At 47.2% G+C, this 25,348-nt stretch overlaps 1 protein-coding gene and 2 long non-coding RNA genes across 4 annotated transcripts in view; 2 read left to right on the top strand and 1 right to left on the bottom strand.

Annotated features, from left to right (window-relative positions):
* Positions 1-25,348, top strand: part of LOC134927824 (uncharacterized) — a 238,618-nt gene that overhangs the window by 184,015 nt on the left and 29,255 nt on the right. The window lies entirely within an intron of this gene.
* Positions 253-1,745, top strand: LOC134996417 (uncharacterized). Its single transcript, XR_010199160.1, has 2 exons — positions 253-1,035; positions 1,110-1,745. It is a non-coding gene; the product is annotated as an uncharacterized LOC134996417 (long non-coding RNA).
* The window catches only part of LOC134996522 (gastrula zinc finger protein XlCGF71.1-like), a 50,290-nt gene continuing 47,525 nt past the window's right edge, over positions 22,584-25,348 (bottom strand). For both annotated transcript variants that reach the window (XM_063951200.1, XM_063951210.1), the window contains exon 2: positions 22,584-23,929. In XM_063951200.1, the coding sequence (XP_063807270.1) occupies positions 22,640-23,335 (696 nt within the window). In that variant the 5' untranslated portion in view covers positions 23,336-23,929 and the 3' untranslated portion in view covers positions 22,584-22,639. The remainder of the gene's footprint in view (positions 23,930-25,348) is intronic.

Raw genomic sequence — 25,348 nt, 5'->3', positions numbered from 1 at the left:
TTCCATCAGGTTTATCTTGATTTTTGTTAACGATTTCTGCTAATTAATTTTTGAATCATTAATAATCTACCATTTACTTTGTTGTTACACTTTATACTTTTCAATATTTCTGTGTAGACTGTCATTATCATATGTATACTCTGTGTACTTGAACATTTTTTTGTATCAAACTATCTTCTTCTTTTTTATGTGATATTAATATTAAAAGTTAAGTTTTAATAAATTCATACATTTCCAAGTGTGCCCCAACACAGAGTCTTTCTTTTTTCTCCTCCCTATCCAATTATTACTGACTCTGGGAGCACCACCAACCTACAATAATTATTAGATACCTTCCTTAAGGATCTCTAAGCGTAATACTGTTGGTTATTTGAACAGGTTTTTACAATTCTTGTATAAATCTATGTTCTTCACTATAATATTCTTCCTGTGCGGAACCAAACCAAACCTTCCTGTTGTCCTTTGAAAGGTTGCAGGCATTTTGGTGACGAGAAGGTGGTTTAAGAGTGAAGAGGTAGCAGTGTTTTGTGTTTTCTGAGTAGACATGGCTTCCAGGCAAGTGGTAGAGAGAGGAGGAGGCTGGTAGAGGAGGAGGAGGAGGAGAAGGCCACATCCCAGCAGCACCTTGTGTCTGACACAGAGGCAGGAGAGGAGGTGCAGGAGACTGCTGTGGAGGCCACTGAGGTGGAGGAGGATGAAGAGGCTGGGACATCAGCACAAGGCAGGACCAGGGCTGTATTTATTTGAGGAGAACTGCACTATAGCCCATGTCATGGTGCACGTGTACCATGCCTGCTGGGTGAACAGACGTACAGGACTCCTAGAAGAAGGCCATGTGGAGGTCGATCCAAGACGCAGTCAATGCGGTTAGCTCCTGCTGTCAGGATCTGAAAAATGTGAAGAGATATGGAGACATCAAGAGGGTCCTGAAGGGCAAGATGACAGAGGAAGAGTTCAAACAAATCATCCCTCCGTAGGTCGTCCCAGGTGTGCCTATAGTGGACACGGACCGCCCAGTGTCACCACCTCATCCTGGTGAGTTAACAGAAACTGTTGTTTATCATAGGCATACCTTTCACACTTGATTAAAGATTTTTTCCCCTCCACAGCTGCTGTACGTCAGCGTAGAGCTCCACCAAAAAGGCGGTGGCAAGAGACAGACACAAAGGAGGCTGGTGTCTTTTAAAAACACACACACACACACTTTACACCCATTACACTTATTACACGGTTTTGTGGCCATATTATGGAGCACCAGACCAGCCAGCTGGACTACATTGGGCGGCAAATGTGGCGGAAGAATAGAACTGCGGCAGTGGCACAGGGCACCCGTACCTGGATGGCCTTGCAGATCAATAGTTGCCTGCAGGAGCTGACCCAGGAAACAATGAAGCGGACGGAGGTGACCCAGGATCAACTGCAGGCAACCCCGGAGTACACACAGGCCATCCAGGATCAAACCCAGATGTTTGCGGCCCTGCAGAGGGAGCTGGTGGCTCAAAGAGCAGGCCGCGAGGGGCCAACTTCAACAACAGCCAGCTTCCTCCACTCTGGCACACAGAGTGGCTCACCAGTCACCCCCAAAAGGCATAGTGCCCACTGGGGGAGGGGGGGGGGCATCAAGGGGCTTTCTCCTCCCAATGATTTTTGTTTTTTCCCCCTTCTTTGCTTTCTTTCAAACAACTATATTCTGTTGACAATTGTGTCCATTTTTTCAAAATTAAGTAAAGTGTCCTTTATAAAAATGTATTTGTGTTTTTCCAAAAACAAAAGTTAATTGAAAAGTCAAATTTATATTTATCCCAAATGTATTGTCATTGTATGCTTAGGTAGATACACTATTTAGGGGACGGGAAGCATGCACCACAGGCAGACGTAAAAGCCAGGAATGGCAAGCTGCTATAGATACATTTAATGCAGTGGGCAATTTTATTAAAACATTGAACAATGAACATAGCAGAAAGAAATACATGCATATTCACATTTATAAAGACCAAAATAAAGGAATACATAAGGCCACTTGAGTATGAATACATACGAACAAGTAGTCATATGACCGCCAAATATAATTATTATTACCAGTTACTTATATAGCGCAACATATTCCGCAGTGCTTTAGAGAATATTTGCCCATCCACATCAGTCCCTGCCCCAGTGGAGCTTACAGTCTATATTCCCTACTACATTTACATACATGCATACACAGACATTAGGATTCTTTTTTGGGAGGAGCCATTTGACCTACCAGTATATATTTGGATTGTGGAAGGAAACCAGAGCACCTGGCGGAAACCCACGCAAGCATGGGGAGAATATACAAACTCCACACAATTAGGGCCATGGTGGGAATCAAACCCATGACCCATGAGTGCTTTGAGGCAGTAATGCTAACCATTACACAAGGCATTCCCAACCTCGGTCCTCACTAACAGTCCTGGTTTGAGTGATATACATGCTTGAACACAGGTGACTTAATTAGTACCTCAGTTATTTTGATTTTACCATCTGGGCTGAAGCCTGGATATCACTAAAACCTGCACTGTTGGTGTGCCTTGAGGACCGCGGTTGGGAATGCCTGCATTACACCATCCGTACTGCCCATTGGTAGGCTCACAAAGATGACAAAACAAGCAAGTACAAAAGTTACAATTAAAACAAATTGAAACGGAATGAAATAAAGTTTTGTTCAACCCCCTCCGCAAGGTCACACTGAAATTTTGGGAATAACCCTCAACAATTCGTTGAAGATACCAGGAGGTGTTACATAAAGAGTTTAAAATTTGGGTCTAAATCCTCATTTCAAAGATTTTATTTTAACCTCCTTTTCTTGCACTATATCTACCCATGTCATGTGAAAGAGGTAAAATAGTTCACTTTTAAAGAGAGAGAAGGTGGGGCTCAGAGTGCATCCACACCTGTAGGATAGACTTTTGGGCAGCTGCGCTGACCGCCAGTAACAGGCAACTGCCTCCCTTTGAAATTCGAAGGCCTCTGGGGAGAATGCAAAACAGAGCCCATTCAGGGGTTAATGACATATAGTTAAACAAATATTCTCAGGAGTAATTGAGTATTTGCAACCAAAATCGACGAATTAACGGACATGACCATAAACAAAGGAAGAGCTCAGCCTGGGACTGGCCACATTTGAAATATGTGTGAGTCATTGAAAGACCAATTATAAATCTCCTATGCAATATATTGAGAAATATTTCTGTATACATAGTCGAGGTAAAAGCCTATAACATGTCCTCAAGTGGACTGTCAATAAATCAGGTATCTGCAGGCCCGGAAACTGTGAAATCTATGTCTGAGGGCCTCCCTCAAGTCTTAAGAGAAGTTGTAAGCGTTTATAAGCCACAGGGATCGCTTTTCTCCCCGTCGGGTGTTTGCTGGAGAAAGGTCGCCAGATCGCCAGAGATCCTACGCAACTGATGGGTGAAATTAAGATGATAAAGAAGTCTCGGTTTCTGTGGAATTCTAACTCCTTCTGAGGACTGTAGCTCACCCCGGCACAGACCGAGAGCTTCTTCTTATATCTCATTCAGTGCCTGATGCCTCCTGCCCCTGCAATGTGAGTTTCATACCAGGGGCAGATATGACATATCACTGGACTGTGGAAGGTGCTTCTCTCTTCCTTCTATTCAGGGTGGACAGGATAGATTAACCCATTCACTGCATCTGCACACTGGTTAAAAGTAGAAGTGCCTTATCTATCAACACTAAGGATACTCTTTCTATTCTTTTATGCCATAAAAGCACTAATTATTGTTACCTGATTGACTCTTCTCCTGGTACAAAAATTTGTAACTATCATTTACAGAAGATAAGGTGTTACAGTATTTCAGGATTTTTATTGCTAGATATGACTTGTAATTGAGGTTAATGATTGCACACTCCAATCCCTTAGAAACACTATTATTCCTCTTTTACACTGCCCATATAACCCGGTTCTACCCAGACCAGACGCAGTGGAAACTGCTCCCAAAAAATTACCCAGGTCAATTTACCCAGCAAACCTACCCGGGTCTCGACCATTGCTAGAACCCGGGTATAACAGCAGTGGAAACTGACTGTACCCGTGTTAGGCAACTTGGGTAATGCGATGACTGGAGCTTCTGGGGCACTGGCAGATGTCATCTGGTCCATGCCCCGCAGAGAGAGATGCAACACACATGGGTTATCAACACAACCTGAACCCGAAGCTGGCATATAGACTCAAGCACAGGCTGTGCCACACCCTGTTCATCACCTGCAGTGCAGCCTAGGCAGAAAAGCAGCAACAGCCCTTGCCTGCAGCAGCATGTCTTCCTCCTGTTGGACCAGGGACGTGCAGTCAGGGGAGGCAGTGCCTCCCCTGTCATTAATGAGTAAAATAATACAAAGAAGATACTTATGACACATGTTCTGTGTCATAAGTATCTGGTTTACTCTTTATATTATTTTAATCATTGTTACCCTCCAAGAAACAGTCTTAAATGTGCTTTGGAGCCACCGCTGTCGGTGCCTCCCGCAGTCTATGTGAAAATGCCGGAAGAGGGGGGCGGGGCCAAGCATTGGGCAGTAAAAGCCCACTAAGAAAAGCAGCAGAAGCGGCACCTAATAGCAGTGCCTCTTTGACAGGGGCGTGCTTTCAGCTCATATGAAAGCACACCCCTGTCAATGTGATTGGGCAGTGGGCAGGGCCTCGGAAACGGTCTCTGACAGTAACTCCAGAAACCACTGTTTCTTCTTCGGTAGCGTCTAGTTTCCTTCCCCCCTTCCCCCGTGTGTCTCCTACTGTTCCCGCAGCCAGTGGGGTCAGGTCACTGCACCCCCCCCCACTCACGCTTGCCGCCGATCAGTGTCGTGTCGTTCCCCCCCCCCCCCCTCCCGCAGGCACCAGGTCGGGATGAGGATGACAGCTGCTGTGTTGATGGGACTGAGGAGCGGGACACGGCGGGAGCTCTGCTCACACTTGCTCCGGCTATCTGTCTTGGCGCTGCGGCTCCTGTGTCACGTCTTTAGAGGTGAGCCACGATGGCGGCAGGAGTAGTGTGTCCGCCAGGATGTTCCGCTCTTCTAGTGATGGTCACTCCCCCATTGTGACTGTAAGGCTGTTTAGCTGCGCTCAGCGCCAGGTGCAGGAGTCCCGCACTCCATGTGTAGGGTAGCGCAGGGCACCATTCCCCTCTCTGCTATGCAGCTGTGGAGTACTCCAGTTTAAATAGCAGAGTATGGGGGCCCTTATTGTGTGGGGGTCCCTGTCGCCCCTCCTATAATCCGGCCCTGAGAGCAGTGTCCATGGAGGGAACGACAGCAGCCGGGACCCGGGAGCTACAGGGAGCAGGTGAGATTGTTGTTTAACTTAGCAAGCGAGTACCTTTCACTACCAACCTGCCCCCCTGCTCCGCACGACTGCTCCCATCCGCCCCCCGTGCGCCGCACCGCTGCTCCCATCCTGCCCCCTGTGATCCGCACTGCTGCTCCCATCCTGCCCCCTGTGATCCGCACCATTGCTCCTAACCTGCCCCGCACCACTGCTCCCTTCCTGCCCCCTCCTGCTCCGCACCACTGTTCCCATCCTACCCCCTCCTGCTCCACACCACTGCTCCCATCCTGCCCCCTCCTGCTCCACACCACTGCTCCCAACCTCCCCCTCCCCTACTGCGCACCATTGCTCCCAACCTGCCCTGCACCACTGCTCCCTTCCTGCGCCCTCCTGTTTCACACCACTGCTCCCATCCTACCCGCTCCTGCCCTGCACCACTGCTCCCATCCTGCCCCCTCCTGCTCCGCACCACTGCTCCCATCCTACCCCCTCCTGCTCCGCATCACTGCTCCCAACCTGCCCTCCTACTCCGCACCACTGCTCCAATCCTGCCCCCTCCTACTCTGCACCACTGCTCCCATCCTGCCCCCTCCTACTCTGCACCACTGCTCCCATCCTGCCCCCTCCTACTCTGCACCACTGCTCCCATCTTGCCCCCTCCTACTCTGCACCACTGCTCCCATCCTGCCCCCTCCTACTCCGCACCACTGCTCCCATTCTGCCCCCTCCTACTCTGCACCACTGCTCCCACCCTGCCCCCTGTGATCCGCACCACTGCTACCATCCTGCCCCCCTGCTCCAGACCACTGCTCCCATCCTGCCCTGCCCCCCTGCTCCCATCCTGCCCCCCTGCTCCCATCCTGCCCCCCTGCTCCAGACCACTGCTCCCATCCTGCCCCCTCCTGCCCTGCACCACTGCTCCCATCCTGCAACCCCCCTACTCCGCACCACTGCTCCCAACCTGCCACGCACCACTGCTCCCTTCTTGCCCCCTCCTGCTCCGCACCACTGCTCCCATCATGCCCCCTGTGCTGCACACCACTGTTCCCATCCTGCTCCCCTTGCTCCGCACCACTGCTTCCATCCTGCCCCCTCCTGCCCTGCACCACTGCTCCCATCCTGCCCCCCCTACTCCGCACCACTGCTCCCATCCTGCCCTCTCCTGCTCTGCACCACTGCTCCCATCCTGCCCTCCCTGCTCTGCATCATCGGCAGGACTCAGCGAACATTATGGCTGCAGTGCCTCACCAGACACTGACCTCACCGCACACCACTGCGTTGGACTGAGACAGAAATTAAAGAGCTTCTGCTCATAAGGGGTAATGAATAAAACGCCAAAAGACCTGTACTGTAAATGACGCTGTGGTGTATCACAGTTGCTGGCATCTCATAGGATAAACCAGTCACAGCAGCAAGATGCTAGCATCTCGTAGGATAAACCGGTCACAGATGCTGGCATCGCGTAGGATAAACCGGTCACAGATGCAGGCACATTGTAGGATAAACCGGTCACAGATGCTGGCATCTCGTGGGATAAACCGGTCACAGATGCTGGCATCTCGTAGGATAAACCTGTCACAGATGCTGGCATCTCGTAGGATAAACCTGTCACAGATGCTGGCATCTCGTAGGATAAACCGGTCACAGATGCTTGCATCTCGTAGGATAAACCGGTCACAGATGCTGGCTTCTCGTAGGATAAACCGGTAACAGATGCTGGCATCTCGTAGGATAAACCAGTCACAGATGCTGGCACATTGTAGGATAAACCTGTCACAGATGCTGGCATCTCGTAGGATAAACCGGTCACAGATGCTTGCATCTCGTAGGATAAACCGGTCACAGATGCTGGCTTCTCGTAGGATAAACCGGTAACAGATGCTGGCATCTCGTAGGATAAACCAGTAACAGATGCTGGCATCTCGTAGGATAAACCAGTCACAGATGCTGGCACATTGTAGGATAAACCGGTCACAGATGCTGGCATCTCGTAGGATAAACCGGTCACAGATGCTGGCATCTCGTAGGATAAACCGGTCACAGATGCTGGCATCTCGTAGGATAAACCGGTCACAGATGCTGGCTTCTCGTAGGATAAACCGGTCACAGATGCTGGCTTCTCGTAGGATAAACCGGTCACAGATGCTGGCATCTCGTAGGATAAACCAGTCACAGATGCTGGCACATTGTAGGATAAACCGGTCACAGATGCTGGCATCTCGTAGGATAAACCGGTCACAGATGCTGGCTTCTCGTAGGATAAACCGGTCACAGATGCTGGCTTCTCGTAGGATAAACCGGTCACAGATGCTGGCATCTCGTAGGATAAACCAGTCACAGATGCTGGCACATTGTAGGATAAACCGGTCACAGATGCTGGCATCTCGTAGGATAAACCGGTCACAGATGCTGGCATCTCGTAGGATAAACCGGTCACAGATGCTGGCTTCTCGTAGGATAAACCGGTCACAGATGCTGGCATCTCGTAGGATAAACCAGTCACAGATGCTGGCACATTGTAGGATAAACCGGTCACAGATGCTGGCATCTCGTAGGATAAACCGGTCACAGATGCTGGCATCTCGTAGGATAAACCGGTCACAGATGCTGGCACATTGTAGGATAAACCGGTCACAGATGCTGGCATCTCGTGGGATAAACCGGTCATAGATGCTGGTATCTCGTAGGATAAACCGATCACAGATGCTGGCATCTCGTGGGATAAACCGGTCACAGATGCTGGCATCTCGTAGGATAAACCGGTCACAGCAGCAAGATGCTGGCATCTCGTAGGATAAACCAGTCACAGATGCTGGCATCTCGTAGGATAAACCAGTCACAGATGCTGGCATCGCATAGGATAAACCGATCACAGATGCTGGCATCTCGTAGGTTAACCGGTCACAGATGCTGGCATCTCGTAGGATAAACCAGTCACAGATGCTGGCATCTCGTAGGATAAACCGGTCACAGATGCTGGCATCTCGTGGAATAAACCGGTCACAGATGCTGGCATCTCGTGGGATAAACTGGTCACGGATGCTGGCATCTCGTATAAACTGGTCACAGATGCTGGCATCTCGTGGGATAAACCGGTCACAGATGCTGGCATCTCGTGGGATAAACTGGTCACGGATGCTGGCATCTCGTAGGTTAAACCGGTCACAGCAGCAAGTGGTGAACAAGTTTAAAGCCATGTGCAAGCAGTTCTCCAAAGTACATAACCAGAACCGCGTCAGGAATGGGTACACAAGGACTTATGCTACCGCGTCTTTAGAAATACATCGCTGACAAACCTCGAAGCACTGTCCCTCTCAAATCACAGCATCCTGTTGAAGTCAGATGGAGAACAGTCATGAGACACTAGCTACCCCACCGTCCTCACAATCCCCTACTCCATCGCTATTTTGTGAAGACGCCACAGGGTGTAGCATACCACCAGAGGGCAATCGCTAATCTCCCGATGGGTAGGGGGGGTGATGAACTTTTGAAAATTGGTCATCTGCTTGGTCACCTCTGATGCCAGTAGATCCAGTATGTAATAAAATGTTGTATGTGAAATATGGAAGTGGGCCATCTACTGCTCCTCCTGAAAAGCTTCTTCTGATCTACATGAAAAGAGCTCATGTCCGAGCTCTCTGACCCACATCAGCCGTTCAATCATGGTGCTCAGTTTCAGAATGGATGTTACACCGGATGTTATCAGCTCTCTCCTCCTGTGCAAATACTGTGTAGATATCTGGCCCTCTCAGCCAAGAATTGCGCTCTCCTCCTCGAACCCTTCAGAAGGTGGCACAGGGTGAGAAGCTGCATCCAGCTCTCTTTAGCTGTATAAAACAGCAGAAAGCTGCAAAGAGGAACTCCAAGCTACACACGCTGCTGCAATCCTGTGAGCAGTCGCTACCCCTCCCTTTTGTTCCCGTCATGAACTCATCTTTGTGAGCATGACAAAAAAGTACATTTTTCATGACATCCATAGGCTTTCACAGGTGTTACCCAGGTTTAGTGTGAACGAGGCCGACTGGGAATATCCCAGGTTGACGAGCAGTGTACACGGGAGTGACCCAGGATTGTCCAGTGTTCAAATTCCTGGGCTGGATCCAGGATTTTGGTCTACAAGGGGTATTAATGGGAAATTACTGAATATGTCTATGTAAGAAATGCAGAAATAATTTTTCATAAGGCAGTGGTTCCCAAACTTTGTTGAATCACAGCACCCTAGAGTACCAGCAATTTGTTTTCATGGCACCTCTAGGATAAACGTTTTAATTGATAGATTTTGGAACTTTTTTCTTCTTCTTAATTTTGCCTACCTGTCATCCTTATGTTCAGTTATGTGGTGGTGTACAGTTGTGCTTCTGATTGTCCACGTGTTTTATGATTGCCAGCCACTAGCACTGATTTTGCTATCACTTTGACCATAGATACAGTGCATCCGGAAAGTATTCACAGAACTTCACTTTTCCCACATTTTGTTATGTTACAGCCTTATTCCAAAACGGAATAAATTAATTTTTCCCTCAAAATTCTACACACAATACCCCATAATGACAACGTGAAAAAAAATAGGATTTTAATACCTACCGGTAAATCCTTTTCTCTTAGTCCATAGAGGATGCTGGAGATGCTTCAAGAACCATGGGGTATAGACGGGATCCACAGGAGACATGGGCACACTATAAGACTTTGAATGGGTGTGAACTGGCTCCTCCCTCTATGCCCCTCCTCCAGACTCCAGTTATAGGAACTGTGCCCAGGGAGACGGACATTTAGAGGAAAAGGATTTAATTAATGTTTTTTAAAAACTAAGGTGAGATACATACCAGCTCACACCACAAACACGCCGTACAACATGGCATTCAACAACAACGCATGTAATGGCATGACCAACATCAGTCACAGACTGACTGAACTTAACTCAACATGAGCGTAATCAAAACCAAACTGCAGATACAGCCCGCAGTGGGACGGGCGCCCAGCATCCTCTACGGACTAAGAGAAAAGGATTTACCAGTAGGTATTAAAATCCTATTTTCTCATACGTCCTAGAGGATGCTGGGGATGCTTCAAGAACCATGGGGTTTATACCAAAGCTCTAGAACGGGCGGGAGAGTGCAGATGACTCTGCAGCACCGATTGACCAAACAAGAGGTCCTCCTCAGCCAGGGTATCAAACTTGTAGGTGTTTGATCCCGACCAAGTAGCAGCTCGGCAAAGCTGTAATGCCGAGACTCCTCGGGCAGACGCCCAGGATGAGCCCACCTTTCTGGTAGAATGGGCTTTCACCGATTTCGGTAACGGCAATCCTGCCGTAGAATGAGCCTGCAGAATCGTATTACAGATCCAGCGCGCAATAGTCTGCTTAGAAGCAGGAGCCCCAATCTTGTTGGGAGCCCACAGGACAAACAGAGCCTCTGTTTTCCTAATCTGAGCCGTTCTGGCTACATAGATTTTCAAAGCTCTGACCACATCGAGAGACTTCGATTCCGCCAAGGCGTCAGTAGCCACTGGCACCACAATAGGCTGGTTCACGTGAAATGATAAAACAACTTTTGGCAGAAATTGCTGACGAGTTCTCAACTCCGCTCTATCAGCATGGAAGATTAAATAGGGGCTTTTGTGAGACAAAGCCGCCAACTCAGACACCCGCCTTGCGGACGCCAAGGCCAACAACATGACTACTTTCCAAGTAAGGAATTTTAACTCAACCTTACGCAAAGGTTCAAACCAATGAGATTACCACATTAAGATCCCACGGTGCCACGGGAGGCACAAATGGAGGTTGGATGTGCAGCACGCCCTTCACGAAGGTCTGAACTTCTGGAAGGGAGGCCAATTCTTTCTGAAAAAAGATTGACAAGGCCGAAAGCTGTACTAGTGGAGCCTTATTTTAGGCCCGCATCCACACCTGCTTGCAAAAAATGGAGCAAACGCCCCAGTTTAAATTCTTCCGTAGGAGCCTTCTTGGATTCACACCAAGACACACATTTCCTCCAAATACGGTGGTAATGCTTTGCCGTTACTTCTTTTCTAGCCTGAAGAAGAGTGGGAATGACTTCACTGGGAATACCCTTCCGGGCTATGATTTGGCGTTCAACCGTCATGCCGTCAAACGCAGCCGTGGTAAGTCTTGATACACGCACTGCCCCTGTTGTAACAAGTCCTCCCAAAGAGGAAGAGGCCAGGGATCTTCTATGAGCAACTCCTGAAGATCTAGATACCAGGCCCTTTTTGGCCAATCCGGAACAATAAGTATCGCCTGAACCCTTGTTCTTCTTATAATCTTTGTCACCTTTGGAATGAGTGTAAGTGGAGGGAACACATATACCGACGGAAACACCGACGGTGTCACTAGGGCGTCCACCGCCATCGCTTGAGGGTCCCTTGACCTTGAACAATATCTCTGAAGTTTCTTGTTGAGGCGGGACGCCATCATGTCTATTTGAGAAATTCCCCAACGACTTGTCACTTCTGCAAAGACCTCTTGATGAAGACCCCACTCTCTTGGATGGAGATCGTGTCTGCTGAGGAAGTCTGCTTCCCAGTTGTCCACTGCTGGAATGAAGACCGCTGACAGAGTGCTTGCATGTCTTTCCGCCCAACAAAGAATTTTCGTGGCCTCGGCCATCGCCGCTCTGCTCCTTGTTCCGCCCTGGCGGTTTATGTATGCCACTGCTGTTACATTGTCTGACTGAATCAAGACGGGCAGACCGCGAAGAAGATGTTCTGCTTGCAGAATGCCGTTGTAAATGGCCCTTAATTCCAGAATGTTTATGTGCAGACAATCTTCCTGGCTTGACCACTTTCCCTGAAAATTTCTCCCCTGTGTGACTGCTCCCCAGCCTCGGAGGCTTGCATCTGTGGTCACCAGGATCCAATCCTGAATCCCGAACCTGCGTCCCTCCAGAAGGTGAGAACTGTGCAGCCACCACAGAAGGGAGATCCTGGTCCTGGAAGATAGAATTATTTTCCGGTGCATGTCCAGGTGAGACCCGGACCACTTGTCCAACAGGTCCCACTGAAACACCCTGGCATGGAACCTGCCATACGGAATGGCCTCGAAGGCCGCCACCATCTTCTCCAGCAACCGAGTGCATTGAAGAACTGACACTTTTGCTGGTTTCAGAATCTGTTTTACCATGTTCTGTATTTCCAGAACCTTTTCCACTGGAAGAAAAACTCTCTGCAATTCTGTATCCAGAATCATACCCAGGAACGACAGCCGTGTCGTCGGAACCAACTATGATTTTGGCAAGTTTAGGAGCCAACCATGTTGTTGCAGAATCGTCAGTGAAAGGGCAACGTTTTTCAGCAATTGCTCCTAGGATCTCACCTTTATGAGGAGATCGTCCAAGTATGGGATAATTGTGATTACCTGCTTGCACAGGAGAACCATCATTTCCGCCATAACCTTGGTGAAAATCTCGGAGCCGTGGACAGACCAAACGGCAACGTCTGAAATTGGTAAAGACAATCCTGAACAGCAAACCTCAGGTATGTCTGATGTGGAGGATATATGGGAACGTGTAAGTAGGCATCCTTTGTGTCGACCGACACCATAAAATCCCCCTCCTCCAGACTGGAGATCACTGCTCGGAGAGATTCCATCTTGAATTTGATTTTTTTTAGAAAGAAATTGAGGGATTTTAGGTTCAGAATCGGTCTGACTGAGCCATCCGGCTTCGGGACGACAAACAGGCTCGAATAAAAGCCTTCCCCCTGTTGAGACGGGATACCGTGATAATTACTTGATTTTGACTCAACTTTAGTATCGCAGCGCATACTACCTCCCTTTCTAGAAGAGAAGCTGGCAAGGCCGATTTGAAAAATCGGTGAGGGGGCACGTCTTGAAACTCTAATCTGTACCCTTGGGTTACTATTTCTAATATCCAAGGATCCAGGTCCGAGTGCACCCAGACCTGACTGAAAAGTTTGAGACGTGCCCCCACCAGTGTGGACTCCCGCAGAGGAGCCCCAGCGTCATGTTGTGGATTTGGTAGAAGCCGGAGAGGACTTCTGCTCTTAGGAACTTGCCACAGCCTGTGACCTTTTTCCCCTTCCTCTCGCAGCAAGGAAGGAGGACCCTCGTCCTTTTTTGAATTTATTGGGCCGAAAGGACTGCATCTGATAGTGGGGCGTTTTCTTCTGTTGTGCAGGAACATAAGGTAACAATGACGACTTACCCCTGGTAGCCGTAGACACCAGATCAGTGAGGCCGTCACCAAACAGGACACTACCGTTAAACGGTAACGACTTCATCGCCTTCTCATCATCAGCATTCCATTGATGAATCCACAATGCTCTCCTTGCTGAGACTGCCATGGCATTGGCCCTTGATCCCAAAAGGCCAATATCCCTTAGGAAGTATCGGTGCACAGCCATTTTCAGATCTCTCCAGAGATGTTCAATCGGATTCAAGGCTGGGCTCTAGCTGGGCCACTCAAGGACATTCACAGAGTCCTGAAGCCACTACTTTGATATCTTGGCTGTGTGCTTAGTGTCATTGTCCTGCTGAAAGATAAACAGTCACCCCTGTCTGAGGTCAAGAGCACTCTGGAGCAGGTTTTCATCCAGGATGTCTCTGTGCATTGCTGCATTCATCTTTCCCTCTATCCTGACTAGTCTCCCAGTTCCTGCTACTAAAAAACATCCCTACAACATTATGCTGCCACCACCATGCTTCACTGTAGGGATGGTATTGGCCTGGTGATGAGCGGTGTCTGGTTTTCTCCAAACATGACACCTGACATTCACGCCAAAGAGTTCAATCTTTGCCTCACCAGACTAGAGAATTTTGTTTCTCATGGTCGGAGAGTCCTTCAGGTGCTTTTTGTCCAACTCCATGTAGGCTGCCATGTGCTTTTTAATAAGGCATGGCTTCCATCTGGCCACTCTACCATACAGGCCTGATTGGTGGATTGCTGCAGAGATGGTTGTCCTTCTGGAAGGTTCTCCTCTCTCCACAGAGGAATGCTGTAGCTCTGACAGAGTGACCATCGGGTTCTTGGTCACCTCCCTGACATCTGCTTGGCTGGCCAGTTCTAGGAAGAGTCCTGGTGGTTCTGAACTTCTTCCATTTACGGATGATGGAGGCCACCTTGCTCATTGAGACCTTCAAAGCAGCAGATATTTTTCTGTACCTTTCCCCAGATTTGTGCATTGAATCAATCCTGTCTCGGAGGTCTACAGACAATTCCTTTGACTTCATGCTTGGTTTGTGCTCAGACATGCACTGTCAAGTGTGGGACCTTATATAGACAGGTGTGTGCCTTTCCAAATCCTGTCCAATCAACTAAAATTTACCACAGGTGGACTCCAATTAAGCTGTAGGAACATCTCGAGAATGATTAGTGGAAAAAGGATGCACCTGAGCTCAATTTTGAGATTCATGGCAAAGGCTGTGAATACTAATGTACATGTGATTTCGTTTTTTGGCCCTCATTCCGAGTTGTTCGCTCGCAAGGCGATTTCAGCAGAGTTACACACGCTAAGCCGCCGCCTACTGGGAGTGAATCTTAGCTTCTTAAATGTGCGACCGATGTATGCGCATTTTTGCGATCAAAAACGAGTTAGCAGTTTCTGAGTAACTCCAGACTTACTCTGCCTGTGCGATCAGTTCAGTGCTTTTCGGTCCCGGCTGACGTCAGAAACACACCCAGCGTTCGGCCAAGCACTCCCACCGTTTCTCCAGACACGCCTGCGTTTTTTCCGGAAACGGTAGCGTTTTCAGCCACACGCCCAAAAAACGCCATACATCCGCCCAGTAACACCCATTTCCTGTCAATCACAATGCGATCGCCGGAGCGATGAAAAAGCCGTGAGTAAAATTACTTTCTTCATAGTAAAGTTACTTGGCGCATGCGCAGTGCGAACATTACGCATGCGCACTAAGAGAATTCTCACTGCGATGCGAAGAAAAATACCGAGCGAACAACTCGGAATGAGGGCCTTTATTTTTAATAAATTTGCAAAAAATCTCAAAAACTTTTTTCACATTGTCATTATGGGGTATTGTGTGAAGAATTTTGAGGGAAAAATAGGATTTTAATTACCTACCAGTAAATCCTTTTCTCGTAGTCCGTAGAGGATGCTAGGGTCCACATTAGTACCATGGGGTATAGACGGGTCCCTTGGGAGCCATGGGCACTTTAAGAGTTTAATAGTGGTGGCTGGCTCCTCCCTCTATGCCCCTCGTACCAGACTCAGTCTAGAAACTGTGCCCGAGGAGACGGACATACTTCGAGAGTAGGAAATACACAGATAGTGGTGAGATTCACACCAGCTCACACATAACAGAAAACCAAGCTAACTAGCTTGAAACAATTCAGCAACTGCTGAATAACAGTACTTAACCAAGTAACAGCGCAGTACTTAACTAAGTAACAAATGCAGGAAAACAAAGCACTGGGCGAGCGCCCAGCATCCTCTACGGACTACGAGAAAAGGATTTACCAGTAGGTAATTAAAATCCTATTTTCCCTGACGTCCTAGAGGATGTTGGGGTCCACATTAGTATCATGGGGATGTACCAAAGCTCCCAGTACGGGAGAGAGAGCGCGGAGGCTCCTGCAGAACAGATTGACCAAACTTTAGGTCCTAGGAGGCCAAAGTATCGAACGTAGCAAACGTGTTCGACCCTGACCAAGTAGCTGCTCGGCAAAGATGTAAAGCCAAGACACCCCGGGCAGCCGCCCAGGAAGAACCCATTTTACGAGTAGAGTGGGCCTTGACAGATTTTTGACACGGCAAGCCTGCCGTAGAATAAGCATACTGGATAGGAAACCTGATCCAGCAAGAAATCGTCTACTTAGAAGCAGGACACCCAATCTTGTTGGGATCATAAAGGACAAACAGAGCATCTGACTGTCTGTGATGAGTTCTCTTCACATATATTTCAAAGCCCTTACAACATCCAAGGATTTTAAAGTAATTGAGGAGTCAGTAGCCACTGGCACCACAATAGGTTGGTTGATAGGAAAAGCCAACACAACCTTCGGAAGAAATTGCTGACGCGTCCTGAGCTCAGCTCTATCTTCATGAAAAATCAAGTAGGGGCTCTTGCAGCACAATGCCCCCAAGTCCGACACATGTCTAGTAGATGCCAATTCCAAAAGTGTGACTGGCTTCCAAGTGAGAAATTTGACTTCAACCTCCTGTAAAGGTTTGAACCAATCCGACTGTAGGAACTGAGCACCACATTTAGATCCCAAGGTGCAGTAGGAGGCACAAAGGGAGGCTGGATGTGCAGAACCCCTTTCAAGAAAGTCTGAACCTCAGGGGGGACAGCCAATTGTTTCTGGAAGAAAATGGACAAGGCAGAAATCTGGACTTTTATGGAGCCCAAACACAGGACCACATCCACACCTGCTTGCAGAAAGAGGAGAAACCGCCCTAGTTTAAACTCCACCGTACAAAACTTTTTGGATTCACACCAAGACACATACTTTTTCCAAATTTTATGGTAATGTTTGGACGTTACTCCTTTCCTAGCCTGTATCAGGGTAGGAATAACCTTGTTCGGAATGCCCTTCTGAGCTAAGATCTGGCGTTCAACCTCCATGCCGTGAAACATATCCGCGGTAAGTCTTGATAAGTGAATGGCCCCTGTTGCAGAAGGTCCTCTCGAAGAGGACTCGGATCTTCCAGCAGTAACTCCAGAAGATCCGCGTACCAAGTCCTTCTTGGCCAGTCCGGAGCAATGAAGATCGCCTGAACTCTTGTTCTTTTGATTAGTTTGAGAATCCTTGGGATGAGTGGAAGTGGACGGAACACATACACTGACTGGAACACCCACGGAGTTACCGCCACTGCTTGTGGGTCTCTCGACCTGGAACAGTACCTCCGAAGCTTCTTGTTGAGGCAGGAGGCCATCATGTCTATTTCAGGTACGCCCCAAAGACTTGTCACCTCTGTGGACACCTCTGGGTGAAGGCCCACTCTCCTGGATGGAGATCGTGTCTGCTGAGGAAGTCCGCTTCCCAGTTGTCCACTCCCGGAATGAAGATTGCTGACAGCACCAGCGCGTGCTTTTCCGCCCAGAGGATGATTCTTGTTACCTCTGACATTGCAGCTCTGCTCTTCGTTCCGCCTTGTCGGTTTATGTAGGTCACGGTCGTTACATTGTCCGACTGAACTTGAATGGCCTGATCTTTCAGAAGATGTGCCGCTTGTAGAAGACCGTTGTACACGGCCCTTAGTTCCAGAATGTTTATCGGAAGGATGGATTCCAGACTTGACCACCTTCCTTGGAAGATTTCCCCTTGGGTGACTGCTCCCCAACCTCTTAGACTTGCATCCGTGGTTAGGAGGATCCAATTCTGAATCCCGAACCTGCGGCCCTCTAGTAGGTGAGAAGTTTGCAACCACCAGAGGAGCGAGATTCTGGCTTTTGGTGACAGACATATCCTCTGGTGCATGTGAAGACGAGATCCCGACCATTTGTCCAGGAGATCCAGTTGGAAAGACCGTGTATGAAATCTTCCATACTGTGGAGCCTCGTAGGAGGCAACCATCTTCCCCAGAAGGCGAATGCACTGATGAACCGACACCCGGGCTGGCTTCAGAACATCCCGGACCATTGTTTGTATCACTAACGCTTTCTCCTCTGGTAGAAACACCCTCTGTACTTCCATGTCGAGGATCATACCCAGGAAGGACAGTCTCCTTGTTGGCTCCAGATGTGACTTTGGAAGATTCAGGATCCATCCATGATCCTGGAGTAGTTGAGTTGAGAGAGCAATGCTCTGCAACAGCTTCTCCCTGGAAGACGCTTTTATCAGCATATCATCCAGATAAGGAATTATGTTCACACCCTGCATGCAGAGGAGTAGCATCATCTCCGCCATGACCTTGGTGAACACCCTCGGTGCCGCGGAGAGGCCAAACGGCAGTGCCTGGAACTGGTAGTGACAGTCCAGCAGTGCAAATCTTAGATAAGCCTGGTGAGGTGGCCAGATCGGAAACTGAAGGTACGCTTCCTTGATATCCAGGGATACCAGAAATTCCCCTTTCTCCAGACCTGAGATCACCGCTCTGAGACTCCATCTTGAATTTTAATTCCCTCAAATAGGGGTTCAACGACTTTAGGTTCAATATTGGCCTGCCCGAACCATCCTGTTTCGGTACCACAAACAGGTTTGAGTAATAACCCTTGTTTGCTAGGTGAGGTGGAACTGGAACAATGACATTTGACTTTAGCAATTTTTGAATGGCTTCCTGTAGGATAGCACTTTCTGTCAGCAAAGCTGGTAAGCCCGATTTGAAGAATCTGGGAGGTGGGAGTTCTTGAAACTTCAGTCTGTACCCCTGGGTAACAAAATCTTGCACCCAGGGGTCTATGCCTGATGATGCCCAGACGTGACCGAAACTTCTTAATCTTGCTCCCACCTGCCCGATCTCCAGCTGGGAGGTCCACCGTCATGCTGAGGAATTGGAGGAAGCAGAACCAGGTTTCTGTTCCTGGGAACCTGTTGGTGCAGGTTTTCTGGATTTCCCCCGACCTCCTCTAAAGAAAGTGGAAGGGGGTTTGGACTTTTTAACTTTCGCGGTCCGAAAGGACTGCATTGTAGACGTAGGATAAGATTTCCTAGGAGGTGGTGCCGCTGAGGGAAGTAATGTCGACTTACCCGCAGTTGCCGTGGAGATCCACGCATCTAATGCTTCCCCAAACAGAGCCTGACCTGTGAAGGGTAGGTTCTCCACACTCTTCTTGGATTCCGCATCTGCAGACCATTGGCGCAGCCAGAGACCCCTGCGTGCCGAGACAGCCATGGAAGAAGCCCTCGCATTGAGATGACCAAGGTCCTTCATGGCCTCCACCATGAAACCTGCAGAGTCTTGTATGTGACGTAAGAACTGAATTGTCACTTCTATCCATAGAATCTAATTTCTTTACTAATGTGCCTGAACACTTTACTATGCTTTAGAAATCCACGCACAAGCAATAGTGGGTCTTAAAGCTACGCCAGTAGCTGTGTATAATGATTTGAGTGTAGTCTCAATCTTACAGTCAGCTGGCTCTTTTAAAGCAGTGGACCCTGGGACAGGTAAAAACCACTTTTTTAGACAACCTAGACACAGAAGCATCCACTACAGGCGGGATTTCCCACTTTTTCCTGTCCTCAGGGAAAGGAAAAGCAATGAGAACCCTTTTTGGGATCTGGAATTTTTTCTCCGGGTTTTCCCAGGATTTTTCAAACAATGCGTTTAATTCCTTAGACGCAGGGAATGTAATAGAGGATTTCTTATTATCAGTAAAGTAAGTCTCCTCTACTTGCTCAGGTACCTTATCAGTAATGTGTAAAATGTCCCTAATAGCCTCAATCATGAGTTGCACCCCCTTAGCAAGGGATGCATCTCCGCCCTGCATAACCCCATCACCGTCCCCTGTATCAGAGTTGGCATCCGTGTCAGCTTGCATTATCTGGGCATGAGCTTGCTTCTTAGAGTAAATAATTGGGGTCTTTGAAGAGGTAATGGGAGCTGAATACAACAAAACCTCAACAGACTTTCAAAACCTGTGTTTCAGTCTCATTTTGAGCTATCCGAGATTAAATCTGGGATATCATTCCCCTAATAGTATCCACCCATGGGGGTTCGGATTCAGAAGGCTGAGACAGTATATTACAGTCCGGAGTACATGGAATAGACTTTTCAGGAGAAGATACACACTCTGCAGCACAAGATACAGAGTTCCTAGACATGTTTATGTGAGCTATACAGACAAACAAATACACACACACACACACACTTACACACAGGAAAATGCAGACAGTTTCTCCCAGAGTACCTTCAGAGAGACACAGAGTATAAGGAGCCAGCCACACAGTGCCCCAGTAGGCAGTTTATACAGTAAACAGCCGGCGCTGACTGAATAACCTTAATAGATTAAACCGTTAATATGTCACTCTCCCCCACTGTCTATAACACCCTGGTACCGCAGAGGTATGTTGGAGTTATGTGGAGGGCAGCGCTCCCTGTCAGCGTCTCTTCGGTGTGATCTGCAGGGAGAAAATGGCGCTGGTGAGTGCTGAATCCGCTCCGAGGAAGAAGCCCCGCCCCCTGTAATGGCGCATCTTCCCACTTTTAGTGATTATACTGGCCTGAGGTGATTTGGCTGCTAACAGTGGGATTAGCCCCTGTTAGCATCTGTGACCAGTGTAGGGTATGTGCACTGGCCCGGGGCGTCCCTCACAGCGCCGCACTTCAAGTACAGCTGAGCCCTCCGGAGCACAGCCAGTCAGAGCTGCGCTCCTTCCCTTGTGCCGCCATTCCCGCCAGCGTCCCGCTTACCGGGGCGCCGGCGTCATACTCATCACTCCATCTTCTGGCTCTGTTAGGGGGTGAGCGGTCGCCTCGTGGGCTTGCGATCAGCACCCTCAGGAGCTCAGTGTCCTGTCAGCGGAGATAGAGAACCATTAACTTCTAGAGTTGGTTCTTACTGCCCCCCTAAGTCCCACGAACCAGAGGTACCCGTGAAAGGGCCATGCGACACCCCTGGGTGCCTAGGCGCACAATTAAGGAACCACTGCCTTAAGAGGTTTCGTAATTGTAAACATATTTTTGCCATTAAGCTTCAGCGTACTGTTCAAATAGGGATTAAATCTGAGAATTGTTATCTATAAGCAAAATTGTCTTATGTGATATTATACTCTCTGAAGAGCTTCTAAAATATATTTATTTCTAGGAATTGATTCCAGATTGTAATCTAAATATACGATAATACATCTGTTCTCTGAGTATATGGTTGCTGTACAATTTTTTTATACAGATAAATTATTAAAAGTTAAGTTTTAAAATAACAACTACTTAAAAAGAGTGCAACACAAAGGATCTTTAGCTTCTGGTCTTCTCTATGAGACCACACTCCCTAAGTGCAATTGTACGTCACTCCGTGGTGCACCGCCAATCCATTATAATTTCCATGACAGGGATTTATTAATCTTTAATTATTGGCTTCTAATAACAATAGTCTAATCAGTTGTATCTTCTACAGAATCAACTTTATGGGTATTTCCTGTAGAAAAAGCCAGTACCCATAGTTCTGCCACTCATAGAAGGAATCCCAGTACTGAGAGGAACTGCTGGAGTGCTCAACTGGGGCAATAAGCGGCTCTCCAGCTGCTGTGGGACTACAAATCCCAGCAACCCTGCCACAGTTTTCCCAACAGAACCACCTAAATCTGTGGCAGGGCATGCAGGATGTGTAGATCAACAAAAGCTGGAGAGCCTATTATACCGCTTTCACATCGCAAATGCCGAGTCACACCCGGGAATTGCAAATGGGTCCTTCCTGGGTGCGACCTGGCATTCTACCCTAACACTGGCTTCTCTGACCCGGCAATGTGCCAGGTCAGGTTGCCATTGGAGGCAGGTACTGCGACATCATCGGGGGTGGGTGCGGAGGAGGCACTGGGATAAGAGATCATCTCCGCACCTCCTCTCCCTATGCAGTGAACGGGTCTCGGGCCGCATCCGTAACCCTTTCACACTGCACCTGACCAGGCAATATCCCTTCTTTATTTCCGGGTTGAATTACTAGGTCAGGCGACTAGGGAACTCAGCAGTGACCCCTTTCACACCGCACAGAGACCCATGTCGACCTGCCAATATATCGGGTCAATAACTGGTTGTTTGTGAAAGGAGAATTACTATTCACCCCTGCTCTTCTAGTCCTGGACCTGCATGAGCAGAACAGCTGTATATTACAGAGCTCAGTAATGGCAGCACCATCACCATTGTCTGTTGTTTTGTAAGATTGTGGGGGACATTTACTAAGCAGTGATAAGAGCGGAGAAGTGAGCCAGTGGAGAAGTGCCCATGGCAACCAATCAGCACTGAAGTAACATCTATAATTTGCATACTATAAAATTATACAGAGCTGTTGATTGGTTGATGGGGAAATTTCTCCACTGGCTCACTTCGCTGCTCTTATCACTGCTTAGAAAATCTCCCCCTGCGTCCCAGGGCGAAAGTCCCTCAAAGTCCCCTTATCAGACCTCTGCTATCTTATTAAAGACTGATTTATATAAAACACTAGTCACATTAAGAAAATGGGCTCTCTTGAAAACATACTGATGTGAGACAAGTTAATTTACTTAAGAAACACATGCTACATTCAGGATCTCAGTGACTCCTCATATGATTTAAAAATAGAGATGAGCGGATTCGGTTTTACTCGGATTTACTCGGTTCTCAAAACGGCATCTTATTGGCTCACAGATGTCTCGTGTTTTGGATAGCCAATCAGATGCCATTTTGCGAACCGAGTAAATCCGAGTAAAACTGAATCCGCTCATCTCTATTTAAAACACTTGCTGCATTTCCAGAGCACTATTTCTTTCCTGTGTGAAGCCTCTGATGTCTAACAAGATGTGACTTACGGGAAAAACACTTGCTACATTCAGAACATATAAAGAGTTTCTCTCCTGTGTGAATCCTCTGATGTATAACAAGTTGCTGCTTGTAAGTAAAACACTTGCTACATTCAGAACATGTAAATGGTTTCTCTCCTGAATGAATTAGCTGATGAGTAACAAGATGTGGCTTACGGGAAAAACACTTGCCGCATTCAGAACACATAAATGGCTTCTCTCCTGTGTGACTCTTCTGGTGACTAACAAGATGTGACTTACGAGAAAAACACTTGCTACATTCAGAACATATAAATGGCTTCTCTCCTGTATGAACCCTCTGATGACTAACAAGTTGTGGCTTGAGTAGAAAACACTTGCTACATTCAGAGCATTGAAATGGTTTCTGTCCTGTGCGAACCCTCTGATGACTAACCAGATGTTGCTTCTCGGTAAAACACTTGCTGCATTCAGAACATGTAAATGGTTTTTCTCCTGTATGATTCATTTGATGTCTAACAAGTTGTTGCTTCTCAGTAAAACATTGGCTACATTCAGAGCATTTAAATGGTTTCTCTCCTGTGTGAATCCTCTGGTGACTAACCAGATGTTGCTTCTCAATGAAACACTTGCCACATTCAGAGCATTTAAATGGTTTCTCTCCTGTGTGACTCATCTGATGTCTAACAAGGTGCGACTTACGGGAAAACCACTTGCTACATTCAGAGCAATTAAATGGTTTCTCCCCTGTATGTATCCTCTGATGACCAACAAGATGTGACTTACGGTAATAACACTTGCTACATTCAGAACACGTAAATGGTTTCTATCCTGTATGAATCCTCTGATGACCAACAAGTAGTTGCTTATCGGTAAAACACTTGCTACATTCTGAACATTTAAATGGTTTCTCTCCTGTGTGACTCCTCTCATGACCAATGAGACGTGACTTACAGGAAAAACATTTCCTGCATTCAGGACATGTAAATGGTTTCTCTCCTGTGTGACTCCTCTGATGTTTGACAAGCTGTGATTTATAAGTAAAGTGTTTGTCACACTCAGAGCATTGATGTGGTGGCTCTCCTGTGAGACTCATCATGTGTTAGATGAGTACCAAATTAGTTGTTGAATGTTTCTTCTATTTAAAAAAATAAAATAGTTTTTGTGAATCCTCAAAGGTTTAAGGAGAAATGACGCCTTCAGTTGGCTTGTTCGGAGAACAATGTCCCTTTCCACAATGTCTTCTCAGTGGGAAACCTGCTCAATTGTCCTGAAAGAAAGTCAAACAAAAGATAAAGGTTACCAGGGTAACTGTACTTTTATGGTAGAAGTGTTATATTGTATAAGGAACAATGTTATAGTATAAAAGTGTTATATTGTATAATGATGTACAGTATATTTACATACACTAACAACTAAGTCACTTACTAATACAATACACACTGTTTATTTAGGATAATATGAGAATTGTATAATCCTCCTACTCTAACCTCAGACTGTGCAGATTACACATTACTCAGATTACTGGTAATAGGGAGAACATGATCATGTCAGTCATTGTGCTCAATGTGTGCAGAGGAATCAAGGTTCATTGTCGCATGAAACACCAGGTTTTTAAAGGATAAATAGGAAATGATTATCTAAAAGAGATGTGTAGAGTAGGTATGGTGCTAGGGAATAGGGTAGATCAGAAAAGATAAAGAAAGTTAGATTAAACTATCATTGCCGAGTGATTATTCTTTTTTTTTTCCAATGATGCAGAGTGATTATTAATTTTATTCAATAATGTTGTAATATGATAATTCTTAAAGATTGCATGGACCCAATGACGCATAAGGAGCCTATTCGCGCAGTGCCTCTGCCACTGGGAGCACTATAGATGTAGACTTGAGTTTTACTCACTTGCACAAGTTTCATAGGTGTGTGGTGGTAGTGACGTGGCCACAACATACGCATGCAAAGGCGAATACAGGGGATGAACACTAAGGTGTGTGACCATACCCCCTGCCCCCTGTGTCATTTAGGAAAATGTTTATTTTACTCAAGCGCAGCAACACGGTGTTCAAAGACACGCGTCGGTACAGGGAAAGGGGCGAGAGGACATCAGTCAGTGTCGTGGACTGCAATGCGCAAGGAAACTACTACCGTTTGTCCGTCAACTACATGTCCCTGACTGCAGTGCTGCTGACTTGGGCAGGTGGTGGTGTTGCCTTATAGGTAATTGTCTGCACTTAGTATAATATTAGGGCAATGGATGTTGTCTGAATCAAAATATAATTCATTATAAATAGGCGATGTAACCATAGTGAACAGTATACTGGATATATATAGTAAGGAATAGATATGAAATAAGTTTGAATGTATGAGGTAATGTTTAGCTGATTTAAGAGATTAGGTTTGTGTATGTGTTTATATAGATATACTGTATATTTGTGTTTTACTGCAAGATGGTAAAACAGCGTAGGGAACAGGTTTATTCTGCTCTAGTCATAAATAAGGCTAGAGAGGTCACATTAAGATCAAGAGTCATTGTAGAGAAAATGTATTAGGCCATAAATGATAATAGGTGTGTGACAGAGCTCTGTTGGTCATTGGAATTCACAGGTGTGCTTACAGTAGATCAGAATCAAGGTGCAATACCTATCGCAATTATAAAACTGGTTTGTCTATTGTCCAGTAAAGGTTAAAA

This window comes from Pseudophryne corroboree, chromosome 1, assembly GCF_028390025.1.
Source record: "Pseudophryne corroboree isolate aPseCor3 chromosome 1, aPseCor3.hap2, whole genome shotgun sequence".
Classification (NCBI taxonomy): domain Eukaryota; kingdom Metazoa; phylum Chordata; class Amphibia; order Anura; family Myobatrachidae; genus Pseudophryne; species Pseudophryne corroboree.
The sequence above is the reverse complement of the archived record's forward strand: the minus strand, read 5'-3'. Positions and strand labels throughout refer to the sequence as shown.